Source organism: Poecilia reticulata, chromosome 9 (assembly GCF_904066995.2).
Source record: "Poecilia reticulata chromosome 9, P_reticulata-male-v2, whole genome shotgun sequence".
NCBI lineage: Eukaryota > Metazoa > Chordata > Actinopteri > Cyprinodontiformes > Poeciliidae > Poecilia > Poecilia reticulata.
The window spans coordinates 21,073,662-21,093,532 of NC_088838.1; the positions used below are offsets into that span (position 1 = coordinate 21,073,662).

The 19,871-nt window shown below is 38.6% G+C and overlaps 1 protein-coding gene across 5 annotated transcripts in view; it reads left to right on the forward strand.

Moving 5' to 3' along the window:
• Positions 1 to 374: 374 nt before the first annotated feature.
• The window catches only part of grid2 (glutamate receptor, ionotropic, delta 2), a 446,512-nt gene continuing 427,015 nt past the window's right edge, over positions 375 to 19,871 (forward strand). For 2 of the 5 annotated variants that reach the window (XM_081610703.1, XM_081610704.1), the window contains exon 1: positions 375 to 1,452. In XM_081610703.1, the coding sequence (XP_081466829.1) occupies positions 1,365 to 1,452 (88 nt within the window). In that variant the 5' untranslated portion in view covers positions 375 to 1,364. The remainder of the gene's footprint in view (positions 1,453 to 19,871) is intronic. The other 3 variants (XR_014088939.1, XR_014088940.1, XM_008418414.3) reach the window with 2 other exon arrangements.

Consider the following 19,871-nt stretch of genomic DNA (forward strand, 5'->3'; position numbering starts at 1 on the left):
ATTTCCAAAAAGCTAAATCTTGGCTAGTTATGATTTGTCGACTAAAATAATGATTAATATTATCACCGCTTGAAGTAAATCACTCTGTGTGGAATGAATGTGAATTTCATTTTTTTTATGAATTAATTTCTTAATAGTGTTTTGTGATGCACCTGTATTATCTTTCTTTACCTACCTTTCTGTTAGATTCACTCTTACAACTTCTAGATATTCCCATTTCATCTAGATTTTCCAAGGTAATTTCAGACTGTAGATGCCCGCCCTCGTTTGCAACCTCTCTCTCTCTCTCTCTCTCTGTCTCTCTCTCTCTCTCTCTCTCTCTCTCTCTCGGGTCTCCTCCCTCCCCCCTTCCACCCAGGCCCTCTCCCCCTCCTCCTCCTCTCTCTCCCACACGGACGCAGCATACCTCCTCTTCACCAGCCACCGCTCGAGCTGGGGCTGAGGCGAGTACCAGTATACGGAGTGCGGTCCACGGAGTGTCGTTGTGCGCATCGCATCCTGTGTTATGTATATCTTTTCTCCCTTGAAATTTCCTACATTTTCCCTTCCAGTGTGCTGAGGAGCATTTGGAGCTCTCGTGTTGTAAGGTCTAGCCTCCATCCCCATTCCTACAGGAATTCTACAGACAATTGTGGAATATACTCCTCTACGTGGTTATTACCATGTGACAAGGCTTTTTCAGATTTGACGTTCCCATCCTCCTCAAGAAAAGTGACTGCTGGCTCTGACTTTTGGTTATATTCAAAGAGTAGCTCAGTGAAGGGAAACCTGAAAGGAACCCCAGCAGGAATGGAAGTTTTGGTCGTTGGCTTGGTCCTCTGAGAGGCTGCTGCCGCTGCTGGTGGCGATTGGTGCAGGAGGGGAAACTGCGTCGCCAGGTCTAAAAAGGCAGGGGGGATCTCGGGTCATTAGCCAGCACAGGACCTGCAATTCAAGACAACAAGGTTTCCCCCAAACGGTCTCTCTCGCTGTCGAGTCGTCACAGGTTTATTTATTTTTTCAACGATCGGTCACATCATCCGGCCCCTCAGCTTCGACTTAACGCGTCGGCGTTTTGGATGCGGCGTGTTTTCTCTCTCTCTCTCTCTTTTTTTCCTTCACTGCAGCTCGGCGCCTCTCTACTCACCCAGAATCTGATTTAATGTTCGGAGGAATTTCAACAAGGGTACAAGTCTCTAACTACACCCTGGAAATCTGCTCCTCGATTTTTAATTTTTATTTAACCTCCATCCCCTCGAACGCAAAAAAAAGAGCAAACCGAGACAGAGATTGATGGACTGAAAGAGGAGCCTCGTTTCACGGGATTTTAACTCTGATCACAGCTGTAGTTTTTCCTGTCTTTCTTTTTCTGATCTCTGGACATAATGAAAGTTCTCTTGGCTGTGTTGCTTGTTGCCGTTTTTTGGAGCCAAGAGTGGAAGTCTGCGCTGTCGGATTCAATCATCCATATCGGTAAGTTACTGCGCTTTTTTTTTTTTTTTTTTTTTTCCTTGCTCCCCAGAATCACAGCAGATCTCTGTGTGCGTCTGTCAGGAAACAGACGGGGGGATTCAGCACTGATAAAAGCGCTCCCTGCTTAAATCACATCACGGCTTCCCTGACGTACTGATGTAGCTCTGAGTTGGACTTATTTCTGTTGCATCCACCATTTCACTCCGGTTCGAGCGGCAAATGTGCTCAGAAATGCAAAATTGCGCCTTATAGCGCAGAGTAAAGTTTGCTGTATAGTCAGATAATTGCTCGCGGCTTCAATTTTCACGATTATCACTAATGCCTCCTGTAATTTAAGTAAGAAGAGTCATTTTAGAGGGTGTAGCGTGTTTCCTGGCTGTCTGAGCACAAAACAGGTGGTTTCGGATTGTGTGATGCTTGCTCCCCTGGATTATCCTGAAAAGCAACACATTTCATACTTATAGATTATCCTTGTGCACAATGGCATTACCGCCAATATCATCCTCTGTTAGATACTGCAGTGCCAGAAGGTGGTGGTGTTGTCGGTGGTGGTGGGGGTGTCTTGACGTCTTTTCTGTCTTTCACCACCGCCTGCATAGTGTCACTGTTATATTGAGCGTGTTTCCGACATCAGGAAGCGTTATACAGGAGGGTCTGTTAGCGGCTGCAGAATGGAGGGGGAGAGACGGAAAGAGAGCGAGGAGCGTGCCGTATACCGGATGAGAGGCGCTGATGCTGGGAACGCGTAGCCGCCGCACTACTGGGTGGCTTCGAACAAGCAATATACAAGAAATGGAGAGAGAGAGAGAGAGAGAGAGAGAGAGGAAGAGACCTGGAGCAGAGTGTTATAGGCGCGTGAGTGTCGGAGTCACGAGCACTCATGTGCACGCGCAAACGTATACACCAGTGGAATGAGATAAGCACCTGTCCGTGATGAATTGTTTTTTTTTTTTTTTCTTTTGGTGGTGCCACGGTTACGATCCTATCCAGGTCTTAACATTCATACTTTCAAACACATATAAACCGCCTCACTAATCCTGTGCTTTGTGCTGCCGTACAGCACTGTTTGTTAATCAGCTGGCCGGGGTCAGAATAGATAAGCCCATTTAGAGGCTACCTGAACGCAGCCTGCCAACAGCTGGATCAGGTCGAAGTCTGGGCTGCAGTCCAAACGGATGCTTCCAATTAAACCAACAACTGCAATTGAATGAAATCTGGTCAAACAAAGAGGTTGCGATAACGCATCAAAAATGTGATTTCCCCCTCATTCTCTGTCTTCTCTTGAACTTTCGATTAGCGGTATTTTGACATGGCCACATTTGCACCTCTGCTGGAACAAAAAGTCACAGAGGCTTCATTTTGCATACAGGATTCCACTTTAAAAACTGCGGTTCTCATCCTTTGGGGGTGCCGGTGTAATCCACCGGTTAGGCAGATCACCCTGCGACTGAATGGTTTGATCACAGCAGCAAGCCTCGTGTTGGGCAAGTGTCTCACAGTGAGCCTCTGAAACTTTATCTCCTCACATACTGTAAGTTTCCTCAGATAAGACTTTTCACAGTGTGAGCAGAATGTCTTATGAGACATTTGGAGGCGTACCAGGACTAAAACGATCTGTGCAGACAACCGGCAATAACTAGATACTCCTGATATGCACTCCCTCCACATATATTCACTGATGCTTATTTCTTTAACATATCACATCGCTGCATAATAAAAAAAAAAATTAACATGAAATCTCATGGTATTTGTTACATGCTAAATCATCACTTCTGCAATTAACCTCTCAACCTTTTGAAAAAAAATTGATTGCATTTTTATAGCATATTCATCTAATCATCTTGCAGTAGTTCAATAAACTCTAAAAATAACAGATTAGTCTCTACATTTTTATAGCAACATTTCTGTTGCCATTTGACTCCTTTAATCAAAGAATGTGAACATAGATTGTATTATTGTATTTTCCAGTCTCATGATTTTAGCTGTTTTAATTTTTTTGTAGTTTGTCTGGTCCTGTGACTAAGTCTGGTGCGACTTTTATATGTCCCCCCGCCTTTGTGACGCATATATCTGGTGCATTAAAAAAATTATACTGATGGACATGAACCAAGGGTTAAACATTGCTGTCTGCAGCCGTGAAGAAAGCTAATAATGGACTGAAAGGAAAATGGGTAGAACTGGAGGAACAAGTCCACAGTTGGGTACATAGAGCGTCCTGATGGTTTTCTGACAATTACCTTGTCTAGATGGTTATGTCTATCTGATGGTGCCAACTTCTGAAACTGCAAGAACACCTGTTGAGGACTGTGAATAATCATGTCTCCACACTCTGGTAGCTGCCAAGGCAATGCATATAAATAACTTTGCAGGCGGACCGTCTTGGTGTTGCTGCTCCAATGCAACCACCTCTCTATCAGCCTGGATTTACCCTACATGCATCTCCACTCTTACGCACTTTACCAGCGGAGCAGAGTCATTCCTGATCACCATAAATTAGTGAACGGACATTGGTGCATCAAACTGCCAACAAACTTCCAGGCCAAAATCAACCGTTTGAGAGTTTGTTGAAAACCAACTGAACACAATGTGTCACTGGATTATATCATTAACATGAACAAGATCCTCCTCACATTTGACAATTTCCAAATAAAATGCAGCTTACTCTGGTGTGACTTTTATGTGGGTTTTCCTCTTCATGGGGCATTTTTTTGACTGAATCAACCTATACTATGGGGTGACTTATGGTCCAGAAAATATGGTATTTAAAACCAACCTTTGTTGCACCAGGATCTGGTATAGGTAAGTTTAAAAAAAAAAACTCGCATTATAACTAAAAAGAGAATAACCCATTAACAACTAAAGATAAGGTCATAAAACAGTTTGCAAAACCAATTAACAGCTAAAATTAGTTTGCAAGTCATGAAGGTGATTAAAAGAACCACAACATACTCAGCCAAAGCAAGAAACTCGTTTTCAAGTAGAGATGCACCAATAAATCATCCAGAGATTGTAATCAGTCTCTGGTCCCTTGATTATATGATCAGTGATCAGCAGCTCAAACACTCAAATGATTTTCCTTCTCCTTTAATTTATCAAGACTATGGGATCTCACTACCTTCAGTATGTAAAAACTACAGGAAACATATGCCCTCTTATGAACCATTTTATATTTTCAAAAAAACAGACAAAAGATTAGTGATATCTTCTTTGATGCACATATAAGAATAATTTCATAAGCTCCTTATTTTCTGTTTTTCATCCCCAAGTAAAAGATAAGTTGAACCAAAATCATGCACAATAGTAAAAGGGCATATAACCAAAATTTAAACAGCAATAAAGGTGATATAAACACAACCCTAAAATAAAAGGATGAAAAAAATTATGAAAACAAACATGAACAGTAATTTGCCATCTCAGTGTGTTGAGGTTCTCTGGAAGTCGATGTTTTAAGTCTGAAAAACTGAAGATAAAGATCCCTAACAAAGTACTACTTTTATCAAAGTACCAGTATGTGTTCTTATGTTATAGTCTTTAGGGGGGGGAAAGTAATTCTTCAAATGAAAATCAAAAGGTCAGACTTTAAAGAAAATAAAAACTTGACAGCAGAAAAGTCTCGATGGCACACAAATTAAGAACTATACTGAGAGGTTTTTCATAATTTATTCTTCGTTCTGATCAGATCTCATCCATTTTCACCATTAACCTTGAGCTAGTCTGGTAAAAATCAGCTCCTTGTGGACTGTGTTGGTGTTAAATTTTACCCAACCGCAAAAGTTTGCCTATGAAGTATGTAATCCACCAGTTTGACACAATAAAATTGCCTGCAGTGTTAATAGCCATTCTCCGCTGCTAAGAACCGATCTGAGTGAGGTGGCTGCTAATGTTAGTTCAATATTTGCAAGCGTGGCCAACACGAACTGAACGGCTTCCTTCACTTCCTCCGCTGCCATTGCTAAAACTACAGACAGACTACAATTCTAAAGCAGCGCAGAAATTCAACATCATTGTTCACAACTTCTTCTCTTCGCTGTTTGGCTTGGTTGAAAATCGACTGGGGAGAATCTGAGTCAATGGGAGAAAACCCAGACTCGGAGAACTTTTTTTGAGGGGAATTGCACAGGAAGGCAATGGCCAGGCCAGCCTTGACCTTGTAATCTCTGAATATAGCTGATTTGATGATGTCAAAGCTTAGTGGCATGTGAGGGTCTAAAAAAGATGTGGTGTCAGTTTGTAAAGTGTGTTGCAGCCTGTAACAGGTCCTCTTCTGGGATTACTGTGTTTAGCTTCATTTATCTTCCATCAACTCTGTCCAGCTTTCCTCTCCTTTCTGAAGAAACCCGTTCCCAGAATGTGATTTATTCAACATAACATTTCATAGTGAGGATAGTGAATTGCGGGTGATGTTGGTCTCATCTCACCATTGAAATAAATGGCAAAATCTCCAATTAATTGTAAAATAGGCAAAAAAAAAAAGTTAAAATGAGGCTAATATGATTATTTTAGCTGTCAAAAAAGGAGAGTGGCTGAATTTTGGAGAAATTTCAGGTGATGGAGATGCCTCATAATTGGTTTGATTAGTAAAAAAAGATGCATAGCTGTGGCATTTACAAGGGGCTCACTTTAGCAAAGCTATCGTGGTGCTGCTTGTCAAACAAAACTGGGTACATATATATCCTCTGCAGACAGGTTTGCACAAGCAGAAGCACATATTTCTATTTGCAATAAAATCCAGACAATGTTCAAGTTGAAGGAGCACACTTTTATGTGCTCCTTCAACACTCCTTAACATTAATCACTTTGTAGAAGCGATTAATTTGAGACCCATATTTTTCATCTCCATGTTCTAAACTGGTGGTGCAAAACTATTCAGATTGCCAAGTAAAACAAAATTGAAATGACAACGGTACAATTGACTGAGATATTAGGCTGTTTCCACTCTCATAAACGAACACTGGTTGTATTTTTGGGTTTTCTTTGTGTTCAAGAGCAAAGGACAGATGTGGGTGTTTGGCTAGCTGCTGAGATTTCCATCCACAGTGACTTTTTTTCTTTTTAACCCTCGTTCTCTCCCCTCCACCTTATTTCAAATCAATACTTCATTTCCGAGCTAGCCACAAGTACTTTGAATCACAAGAAAATGTTATCACTCCCAAAACAATACTTGTCTTCCCCCCCCCCACTCACGCACACTTCCCTGTAGTGTCCCTGTTTATCCATACTTCCACAAGAGAGCTTGAAAATGGCAGATAAACCACACTGAGTGCGCAGGGCGTAAACGCACTGAAGTGGGAACTATAGCCATTTGTTACACAAAATTGTATGTTCTTGTTTTCAAGACGTAAAAGGCAGCATTTTGTTCTGGTGGATATATCATTTCCATACATGAAGTTTCTTCTATCTTACACTCGATCTTCTCTATACACATACAAGGCTAACCTCTTTCTCTCTTTGTATGTTTATCATATTGACTTAGGAGTGCGTGAGAAAAGAAAAACCCCACTATACTCTGCATGCACGTCACATTGACGGGTCAGAAGTAATCCTTTTTTAATCCCTTTGTTGCTGTTAAAGATGGAATGAGGGTAAGAGATGGAAAGAGAGTCAAATGGAGGTATATATCAAAAAGAGAAAAGATGGATGACGGAAAGTAATACACTTTGACAAATGCCGACTATGTGCCATCATTCCATTTTTAGCTCTGTAAAACGTCAAAGCTGTCAATCTGTAGGAGACTTTTCATTATTTTGGTGATATTAACAGCAGTGACCAGCAGATAGTTTCATCTTGCTCTGTCCAGGCATTAAATGTGATTGAGCCGCTGGGGAGATGGCACTACTGCCTCGCCCGTCTCCCTTCCTCTTCGCCTCATCCTCTGTCGCTCTTCCCACTTTGTCTCTCTAATGATCAGCATGCAAGGGGAAGGGGGGGATCCGCTTGGCTCTCACAGTGCCGTGTGCGGCATGCCAATGGCTCTTTGCTTTACAAGGCCAGTTCTTATGGATTTTATTTTGTGTGTTTTAGAGATATACAGACAGGAAGGGCGGTTATGTGTTTGGGGATTTGGGCAGCCCAACTGGGTTCTCAGTGTGAAGTCTCGCTGGTTATTAGCAATTCATCCACTGGCTCGTCGAGCATTCCAGATGAGAGTTGGATGCTTTGCTTTGACACTGTGCCTGGCTCATCCTGCTTAAAGTCATGATTTGTTTATTTGCTTACTCATTGCTCTTCATTAGGGACATGCCATTTGGATATTAGGTACTGTAATGCAGTGTGGCTGCTGTAAAGCAACGCTGTTTAAAATGTGCATTTTAAATCATTTTAGATTGAATGGATCAATGCAATTAAACTAAAGCATAAAGGTTGTCAAATTTCTCAAAAGTCTTTGAAAATGTTTTAAAATTTAAAAGTAAAGTGAAAAGTTAAATACAAGTGAAAGCACCCAACACAACTGATATTGTTTGACACACAGTAACATTCTAAAGTGAAGTATTGGGAAAATATTTAATTGTTTTAATTTTTTGCACAGTCTGCCTGTATACAAAGCATTTAACAGCATTTGATACTTTGTAGAGCCACCTTTTGCTGCAATTTCAACTAGCTTCACACAGAGGCAGACAATTTGACTTGATTCTTTTTGCAATATAACACAAGCTCAGAGGGGATGGAAAGTGTCTGTGAATATCAATTTTCAAATTTTGCAGCAGATTGTCAATTGGATTTTCTGAAGGTCTGGGATCTGACTAATACACAAAGCTGCTTTGGTAAACCATTTCACTGTGGCATTGGCTGTGTGCATAGGGATAGAAGGTGAACCCCACTGCTCCATTTTCAAGTCCTTTTGCAGCCTCTAACTGGTTACTTACCTATCCCTCCAGAAGAAAACAATCCTTACAGTAGCCTATATTGTTGCCATGTTTCACTCTGAGAATGGTGTATTTAGACAGTTTGGAGAGCCTTCTTCTACATGTTTTCCGTGGCCCCTACATAGTTTGTACACTTCAAACAGGACTTAAGTTTGATTGTTTCTTTCAAAAGTGACTTTTTATTGCCAAGTTAAATTTGTAAAGTGAACTACTTCTGTCTTTGTCAACATACTTTCCCAGAGCTGCAAACCTCTGCATATTCCTTGAATATTTGAATGATGGTGTGAACAGTGCTCCAAGAGATGTTCAAAGTTCTGTCTATTGTTTTATAACCAAATTATGCTGTAAACGTCTTATTCATGATTTGTCTGATGTCATCCCTGGTCTTCATGGTGCTGCTGTTTACTAATGTTCTTTGAAAAACCTTTTGAGACCTTCCGAGAACAACTGTATTTGTACTGACGGTAAACTGAAAAACAGGGTTCCTTCAAAGATCTACTATTTACTAAGTAGTTGCCTTCTGAAGACTGAAGGGTGTACTGAATTCTATCCATGGATGTCTGAGTAAAAAGTTTGTACAAAGTTTTGGAAACTTGATTTAAATCAAGTTTCCAAAACTATTCTGAGGTCCTGAAACAGCTAACATATATGTTAGATGTTTCAGGACCTCAGAATAACTTTTGTAAATCTAGGCCGATTCAGCTACATGTAGATCCAGGCCTCACATTCTTCATGTCACTTAAGATAGTTCTTCACTACAGTGGCTCTTTGTTTTGAGTTCATTCCTTGCTGTAGGACACATTTTTGATTTGTTCATGGATGATTTTTTAAACCTCCTAAGTGTCTGACATTCACATGTTGTCCTAAGATCTGACCTGCGGGTGTCATGAGCTAAGATCCAATTATTTTCATTAATTACATCTTTAACTGTCATGAAAGATTTGTTGCTCAATGGGTATGTGACATTTATTTGTAAATTTGTATTATTCAAATGTGATGTACTGAAACACTGTAGCTGTAAGTTGAGAGTAGCCGGTGTGTGCGTGTGTTTTTTTACTTAAGTGTCACAGTAGTCTTTTCTTTGGAGAAAGAATTCTAACAGTTCGTGTGTTTGACTGTCTGTGAAAGTGAGAATAGGGGTCCCCACTTGGTTTTATGTATGTCTATATCTTGGCAGCTGTCAGTAGAACTTTCACGCTCAAATTCTATTTGTTTACATGCATACCTCAATTGTGTGTGTGTGTGTGTGCGTGTGTGTGTTTGATCTGCAGATATGCATCATGTTAGAAAGGCGGATGGGGGGTGAGGATGCTTGCAGTGTGCATTAAATGCTTCATATGTTTTGAGTTGTGTGTCCCAGTGCAGAGAGAGATGCTTGTCCAAGCTGTCTGTGATGTGAAAGATTCAGCACCTCACACTCTGTTGTGCTTAAACACTATGGGTTTATGTGGATGAGCAATTCCAAGCCGTAAACTGTATCATATTTCTTTGCATTTTAGAAGTATTTGAGACTACGTATCCTCTTGTGAAGACGGTGACATTGACATTTGTGCTAGGGTACTGAGGCAGAACTTTCTACCAGGTCGTGGAGACGGGCAGAGGAAGGGAATACGCTTGTGTTTTGAGGTTAAGATGGACTGACAAGTAGCTGTGAAGAGAAGTTTTGTTGCTTGTCAGGGGTTGAGTGCAGAGCAGGCAACAAGAGACATCCCAGGCCAGCCCAAGGTGCTTCATCTCACCGCATCACTCACTGATGCAGTTGGAGCAAACCTGATGGTCCTGGAAGGCCCTGTTTGACTAAAACCCACAGTCTTCAGTGTATTGCATGTGAGGGGTGAGATTACAAAACAGTATTTCCATCTTTGAACATTACATGGAGTGCAGTACATAGTATGTGTCTTCACTTTAAAAAACATGGTCATTACATGAACTAACGGGCCAAGAAATGAGACATAGCCTAGATAAGGGGAAATCAAATCTAGGCCCCGAGGGCCATTGTCCTGCAACTTTTAGATACGTCTCTGCTTCAGCACATCTACATTAAATAATGAGGTCATTGCCAGGTCTCTGCAGAACTTGACTGAATACTGACGAGATAATTCAACTATTTGAGTCAGGTGTGTTGGATCAGGGATCAGGGGTGCCATCAGGAATTTTGGGTCCTAAAACAAAAAATGTAATTAGATTCCCCATGTGCAGCTGCTGTCACCAGACCTCTATACTCTCACTGACCCATCAAAAGCTTTACAAAACTAATTTTAAAGGCTTGCAACTGTCTGTCTTTCCTTCGTACTAGCACAATATTTACCGCTAGGGAATTCTACAAACAGAAGTCTCCATACATTATGTAAATCACCTTTTTGAAGTAAGTTTAAAAGCAAATGTAAAAAAAATGTTCTTGAGACCAAATCTTAGTCTATATTTTAATTACAAAAATTAAATGGTAAATGCTTTGAAAGATAAGACAATTGCATATACATTTATAAGCATATCACATTGATATGCTTATACCAATGTGATAGAGAGGTCACATTGATATAAGAGTGGTTAGAGAGGCCACAGATCTTAATGCAGCCATTCGAGTTTGACTCCCTGTTCTCTGTTCCTTTGCTTCATGTTTGTTCCCCTCTTATCTCTGCTCCTTCTTGTCAGTTTACCATTAAATTCTTAGAAAAAATAAATAAATCACATTTATAAAATAACTTCTACTGTGTATAATTTTATAATTAAATTAAAATATATTTACATTGTCATCTCAAAGTAGTAAAAATAGCAGGTTTTTGAACAACATGAGAAGAAATAATGGCTGGAAAGTCAAACTTTTCCCTCAAATATGATAACTATATGGCCCTTGTCCTGCCTTTTTGCTAGCCTAGTGATTAATCAGCTCATCACATTCTATATTTCTAGCCAATTGACTTTCAACAGACAACATGGCAAGAGTGCAAAACCTGTCTTGAGATGTAGTGGACCTCAAAAGAAAAATTATGAGTGAAAGTATAACTTACATGCAAGTTAAAGTAGGATAGCAGGGTAATTGTTTTCCACCATCCAGCCTCCAGTCCAAATAGGGCTATTAATATTATTATAATGGTTATTATCTTATGATTGTTTTAATTTCTGAAATTATATTTCAGCTTTCTTGTGTAATTGTAAAGATAGCAAAAGAGAGACAGGAATCCTCATAAAAACGTCATGAATTGGTGCCAAGTAGCATGTTAATGAACAAAATGTGGCTCACCTTTTTCACTTGGAAGGGGAGGAGAGGTTAAGTTGGTATGGGGGCTTAGGGTGGCTGCTAACTCAGAGATCAGAAAGGGCAAAGATTGAATTATATCCACAATGAGAGACAATATGGTCAAACTGTGAAAAATGATCAATCTAACTATACGGCTTTACTTTTTCCACCATAGCGTCATCATAACTTGCCTAAATATCTGTCATGATCTATGTATGAGTGTTTTTCACTTAGCACAGCATTGGGGCAGATTGTCATATAGTTTGTTAGTGAGATTACATTTTTAAGGAATACATGGTGTATGCATTGTAATGCATTTTATTTATTATTTAAATAGATGTTTCATACATTGATCCTTGACCAACAGACCAATTTGTATGCCCCCAGTCATCTATTGAAAAAAATGCATAGTGTGCAGTACAGTTTCAGACTATGTGAACGTTGTAGCAATGTGGGAAAGTCTTCGAAGAAATCCTCTCCTCATAAACTAAGCACAAACGTTGATATTGCCACAAATCTAAATTGTGTACAAGTGTACTTTAATTGCATGCACAGTATATACATGTACAACAGCAGTGAACATATCAGATGTCCTTTCAGTAGGACAGCTTTTTCTTCTGTCTCTTTCATGTTTTCAGACTATGCCTACTGTTTTTCCTGACAAGAGAAATGCTTTCTTTGTCCTCCAGCAATCTGTACTTTGTCTCATTGGGGCAGGAGGTGCCCTAAATGTGCATATAATGCATTTCCTTGTGTGCAGTATAGTTACTGTGTCTCAGTTTCTCATGCACAGATGTGTGTGAGCAAGTGGTGGATGAAGCAGTGTGGATATTTTATGAAGTGGCATCTCAAAGAGCGTATTTGTTAGCACACCTCCTCACCATTCTCCGTGAATGTAGGCACATGGCTGCGTGTGTGTGCGTGTGTGTATTTATGCGTGTGACTGTCAACTACAGTTACAGGCAATGTCCATCACTCCAATTAATTATTTCCTCTACACCAAATAATGTTCAGATGACTTTTCATTGCACAATAAAACAAGGAGTGCATGACGAAGGCAAGTGTGTTCAACAATGTGCACACAAAAGATACACCCACACACTCAGACTGTGTATGTGTGCTACAAAGAAAAACACAAGAAACGTCTTCACATATAAAAACTGCAGTCAACATTTACAGACCAAATATATATATATATTTTTAGCTTTAATTTTATTTCTGTATTTTACCATGACATTTGTTACGAAGCCCCTTCCAATGGAAATCCATGCATTTCGTAATGTATAAACATATACATTTAGCTTCAAACCAAGCATAATTTCATGCACCTTTATCATGCATCAAGGTCATATGTGAAAGCACAGATGAGGACTAGGGGCTTGAAGTTAATCAGTCTCTGATACGCCAAAGCAGCAACAAAGGCAGTCACAGAGCTGAACTGACACATTTACCCTTACCAGCCACTTTATTAGGTGTTCTAGGTTCAGGTTTGACTCCTTTTAGCCTTCAGATGGATGCAAATATATGTGTCATGGATTTTGCAAAGTGTCTGAAACATTCCTCAAGAATGTGATAGATAATGGCATAATAGCATCACACGGTTGTTGAAAATTTGTCAGCTGCATATTCATCATATAGATATCCCATTCCCATGGATTGATGTGTTGCTTATGCTAAGTTGTGACCCTACAATCTGGTGTCACAGCTGTATTGAGACTCATCAGACCTAGCAACATTTCTATAATCTGTTACTGTCCAGTTTCGCTAAACCTTTCTGTTAGTCTGTTTTCTGTTCTTAGCTGATAGGAGTGACACCTAGCTTGATCTTTGCTGCTGTAGTCCATCTGCTTCAAGGTTTGACACTATGTGGTTAAAGATGGTATTTTGTACTCCTTGGTTGTTTGGGGGAGGAGGATGTTTGAGTCACTGTTGGCTTTCTGCCATCGCAAAGCAGCCTGCTGATGCCAGAGGTCAGTAAACAATTGGCACTCACTTTTTTCACAGTTCATTGGATAATCTTTCTTTTTCTATAATCTGAAAAGATGTTGCATGGAAATCTTAGTGCCTCAACAGGTTTTGAAACATTCAGCTAATAATCATGCTGAAGTCACTTGAGTCAGCTTCTTGTGCCCACCCTAAAGTTTGATCTTGAACCTCAGCTCGGAAAGTTGGGTCTCAAAGGACCAAAACTACAAAAGTTTGAAATGACAAAGGGGGGAAATGACCAGCTATGATCCCATCTACCCCAGTCATCCGGATTAAAGAAAATACAACATATTCATTTTTGACTTATTCTCCCTCTCTCACCCTAAGTACACCCAGACTAGTTTCAAACACACTTGCCACTGGTATTGCCAGCTGAGCTACTGCAGACTGCAGACTTAAAGGCACAGCCTGTTTCTAATACTGCAGGTTCAAATGAGTTGATGTTTTACATCTGCTGCTTTGTTCTTGTGTTCTGTCGCTTGTTGAATATCATAATTCTCTACAAATACATTTCCACTTTGTTGGCACTGACCTTGAATCTGTAAAATTCTGGGCTTATGAAAAACAGGGTTCCTTAAAACCCTGTTTTAAGGAACCCTGTTTTTCAGGGTTCCTTTAAGCTTCACCTGAAAAGATGTTTTAATTTGTGTTGTTTGCATCTCTTGTACTGCAGTAAATTAGAGGATGTGTGAGGATGAGAGCTTGGAAATAAGATTCCAGTACCGTTATCTTTTAATCTCTCTTCTAAGCTGTGAGTTCTGACCTGCCCTTTGGCCGTACTTCTTGTGGATCTCTTCTAACTCCAACTCTTCAATCCAGTGTCTATCATGCTGCCAGTGATTATAGAAACAGACATTAGGAGGTGTTAAACACTTTGCTAATTGCTTTCATGGAATTGTAATGTGCTATTTGTTTTGCTTGACACAGTTGGCAACATGTCATAAAGCTGCCTACATGTGCCCATCTGGTTTGCAGATTTCAGTCTTGGGCTCATTTAGAGTCTGGAAAAAAAATAAAACAAATTGGAGAAATCGGGAAGCAAATGTGAAAACGTGTTTTGCATTTTGAAAGTTGTGTGCATATGATAAAATGCACACTGCTATTCTGCAGCAACTGCATCACGCATGCATCTTGCAATGCAAGCAAGATGCCCTCAAATTCCTCACAAAATGTAGATACCTAAACATAACACACCTGTTGCTTACTGCAGACCTGTTTAGTTTTTTTTTTTTTTTCTGTGACAGAAATAAATACTAAATAATGATTATATAAACATTTTAAAGCCTCATTTGGAACTTTCTTTAAATGGCTGCAATTTAACTAAAACCTCTAGTAAGTGTAAATTTTGAAATTGTTGAAACATTAAATTAACACATATAAACATGTATCTTTAAGGTTAATATATGAACATGATTAACAGATTAATTATATCAAGACAAAGATAATGCAACTCTAGGTTGTTGCTTGAAAGGGTCACGTTTTATTTTTCTTTTATGTGGTTTAAAGTTTTAAAAGACTGATTAAAGTAAAACAATTGAAACATTTGTGTTATCATAAAAGTTGGCCTAAATTGCTGTTGCAACTGGCAAAAGGCGCAGCTCCTCTCATTCTTGATATGTGATTATTCATGGATGCTAAATGGGAAGGTAACAGTGACCAAGTGATAACCTGTAGATCCAAATGCTGTGGGGATGTAATGGTACTTAAAGTCCTTGTTAAAATGTACTTGTACTGGACATTCTGTTCATTAAGCTCACATTTGAGTATAAATAAATGAAATTTAAGGCTTGAAGACATCATTGTGTAATAATCTAATATGCTTGACTTTGTGAGTTGAGTTGTCAAAATAAATGAAATTCTTTGACTGTATAGAGTAGATGGTCAGATACAGCATTTAATTTAAGCTAATAACTTAAAATGCTCCTGACGTCAGGTATTACAGCTTCAATAAATAAATTAATGTTAATCATAAACTCAACTGTCCCTGCAGTTTTATTTAGTTCCGTCCCTCATACGTAGTTTTAATTGGATTAATTCTTAAGTGTCACTTACCATTGTTGTTCTGCTTATTTTTAACAGTATTCATTCAGACATAGCATTTTGCATTAATGAAGATCCTAAGGCTACAAACCGCATCTGTGAAGTGATTTCTGTCTGTGATGCACGCAAGACGTTGCGTTGGACAGAAAGGAAAAGATGTTACAGTAGCTTGTTGTGACCTTTCAGAAAGCTGCAGTGCTCACAGTTGATACTGCAGGTCCCAGTTGTAGAGACTTTATATGCTTTTATGGTAATCCTCAAGTTAAACTGCATATTGATTATGAGTGCAATATTTAAAGTAGAATACACCGTAACAATAAACATATTCTTGAGGTTAAATTACAGGAGGTTTGTCTTTCTGGGAAGGTTTTTTTCTGTATTTGAATGTCCTCCTCATAAAACATTATTTTGGTCACAGATATTTCTCAAACTGATTTTTTTATTGTTTATTTTTACCCTCTTCGTCAAGGATAGTACTTTCATTTAAAGACACAGCTCAATGTGTAATGCAGCCTGCTTCAAAGATGTTAGGATTTGCAATGGAAAAATTTAACAGAATAATAAGAGATTAATATTTATGTAAAATTACAAATATATGCATGTTTCACATGTTAGGTTTTTTTATATGATATTGGTTTTCATGTATTATTCAAAGAGAAGCTCGTGGGAAACCAAATCATGGACTCGCAAGCTTAAATTCAATCACAACCAGCACTTAGTGCACTGTGGATTCTTTTATTGAGACAGCATCATTAGATCCTGTCTGGCTGTGGACATCCCTCTGGGTTTGCTGTCGTTCATCCAGGCCTTTTACATTTTACTTGTTCCCACTTTTCTTCCTCGTTTTTTGTCTCCTGTCTTCTTTGTCTCCTGCCTACACACACTTTTCTCACTTCAGGCACTTTTCTGCTGACCTTTTAATCAAAGAAAACATTACACCCATGTTTTTCTTTTCATCAAGCTGGTATTCTTGTTGGAGCACTTTTTTTTTCTTGTAATCACTGAGTATCAGATTTTTTTTTTTTGCGTTATAAGAATTGTAGACGGTCTGTAATGGGATCTCTAAGATGGAACATTTTATGATCTCATTTTGGCAAAAATTGTATGAAGTGTGTATACTCCAAGTAGGGTAAGATATTTTTGTATGTGAATAATTGCATACAAATATGAATTTATATTTATATATTTAATAAAACTGTGTGAGGAATACCTTGGATTAAGCCACTGAACCAAAACCAGTTGGCAAAAATGGCCAGGCAGGTTAGATGATCCACTTACTGCCCTAGTTTGAGCCGTGCTTGGTTGTGTTGAATGTTTTTAACATTTTAGCACCTAAAAAAGAAATTAATTCCTGCTGCAAATACTTTTAGACAAACTCAATCTTTTTCTCAATTGTTATTACTCCTTACAAGCTGATATCAAATTTTACATTTCTTTATAAAACACCTCAAAAACCTGTTTACAACTAGATTAATGATATTGTGTTTGTGTTTCTGTCTGTACTTGGCATCCTGTCTTTAGCACGGTGGACTGTACTATTCGTGGAGAGCTAAGGGTTTATTCGGGTCGGTTCCTAATTGTCTCAGAACATATTTCAGAAATCTTGGTGTTCTCATAATTTCAATTCTAACAAAGCAAGTTTAACCTGTGGAGTATCCTGAGGTAATTACTTTTATACTACTATAATACAATACCGTTCAACCTTTACATGCCTCAACTTGTATGTCATATTTGGGCCTATTGTGCACCATGTATGTATAATGTGATTAGAAAAATATTTCACAGCCTATTTCTTTTCCCCCCTGAAATCTTATGCACTCCTTTACTCAGTAATATTCATAAATGGATCAGAGACAATTTCTTACCACTAAATAAAGTCAAAATATAAATTCTTAAATTTTCTGTCTCAGACAATGTAAGCCTTTCTCAATGTTTTTTTAGTCAAAAGTGAGAACAAAATTGGAAAGCTTGTGTGATACAATACAAAGCAGCAATTTCATCTTCTGTGATGGCATGGAACATTAGTTTCCATGACTTTCATATGAAGATGCAGATTTGAATTTGCATACTGGAATATTAGTGGGATATAAACAGACAATATTCTATTTCTTCATTATGACCCCATTTTAAGGACTGATTTGGATTAAAAAAACGCATCAGTTGGAAAAATTAACTTTAACTTGACAGTGCTGCTATTCCCAATCACAAGCTAGTTTTTAGTTTCTTTTACGTTCACAGCAGCCATTCTAATGCTGCATAAATGTACTATCAGTAGATGTCTTGTAACATAGGAGCTAGCATTTACATGAATTTATTTTTGCCATTAGTCATTTTATTTTCATTTCGGTGGTACTAAAATATAACTTGACTCGCATTTACATTTTAATGTGACCTCCAGATGCAGATGGGAGGGAGTCTCAAAACACACAGCTCCTTCATTATCACTGAATGGAGGTTGATATCTAAATGTTCTTTTTGAACGGTTGTATTTGTTCCTCAAGAATGCTGAATAAATGTATTCAGCATTCTTGAATACTGAATACAAGTATTCTTGAATACAAGCATTCTTGCATTCAAGAATGCTTGTATTCTTGAATACAAGCATTATTCAATATTCCGCTGATTTGACTTGAGATATTTTATTTTAGTCCTCGGATTTCCTCTGTGTTTCTCCCTTCCTTTAACCAAAACGTAACAAGATGCTGTGTGAAGTACTAACTTTCTCTATGTATTTATAGCTTCAGGGAAAGCTGTGTGCTTCAAGCAGAACATCTACGCTTCAAGTAAAATCACCACTTACAAAGATGCATTTAGGCCACTAAAATGTTAGTCATGAGGCACTGTTTGGAGAGGGGGAGTTTGAATCTCTTTATTTGCTTACTCATTTGACCATTCACTGCACATCGCTGTGAGAGTGACATTGTGCAAGCTTAAGGTTTGTTCTTTACAACCACTATGCACTTGAATAAAAATAACCGGTATTAAATAAAAAGAATTAGAACTGGACATCTGGTAATCCCTATGCAAATGTCTTATTCAATTACAGTATTGTCCAGAGCATAAGTCTTGTAGCTAAATCTTAAAAAGTTAAGCTGAAAATCCTCTTTAGTCTGAAGCTCCTAGCTCTAATCGTCAGGATATTGTTGTTTTCAGTATTATTAATTTCTCTGATTTTCTGTTGAAACTATTTTTTATTGATATTTTTGGTGTGTGGCTGGAAATAAACAAGACTCTAATTAGTGTTGCCACATCATCAGTCGCCATCTGGGGAACAAAAAAGACAGTATTTGTAAAACTCTCACACAGTTACATTTAAGAGAGTTAACTGAGCTTAAAACAGGGCGTGCACAATAGGATAGTACAATAATTCAGGAAAGGTTTAGCATAGAGAGGGAGAGCAAAAGAGGATTAGTTTGCCTCCAAACGATCGAGCCACAAGGGTCTCAAAGTCTTAATGCAAGGTGAAAGTCAAGTAAACTTTTGACGGCAAAACAGAGAAGTGCAAAGAAAACTTGCTCAAAAGATTCTTAAGTTTTATTTTAGTCCTCGGATTTCCTCTTTGTTTCTCCATTCCTTTAACCAAAATGTAACAAGATGCTGTGTGAATTTTTGTTCTTTGCATTTTATAAACTTGTCATTGGAATATCATTGTGTTTCAAAGCATTTTTCAGAAAGTGGGAGGTGTATTTTTGCATTTTTGATCATTTACTCTACAAGTAAATAAGTTGTATTGTATGGTGCTTTAGAATAACATGTGATTCTCCAATTATAATCTGAGAATATCCTCTATTAGATGACCTCTAAAGTTTATTTGTATACTGTGAGTGCTTGAAACCAAAGTCGAACTGCTTGTTTGTGTGCAAAGTCTAATTCTTAAGATTCATGGTTAATAGAATTTTTTCATGAATGTTATTGCAGTACACAAATATTGTCTTCATCTGTAAATTCCTAATGTATCAGTTAATTCACGTATTCTTTGCTCAAGTTGTAGACACAGGCAGTCAGCTGCTATTGCACATGTACATGAACACAGACACTATCATAGGGCTGTCCTGTCTGGCTGTGCAGTTCAGCAGAATATGAGAACAGACAGTCTTATTTTTCTATCCTCATGTAGTTGCCGAGGGTTATGCACTCTGGACAGCCATCTAAACCCAGCACATTACTGTGCAGTCAAACCAAATCAGGGCTTGTGTGTACGCTCTCCTACTGCATGTGTGGCTGCTGTGAGGGGTCACCGGAATGTAAGGCTATGTACAATATGCCCGCATGCGTGATCTTGTGTGTGCAAC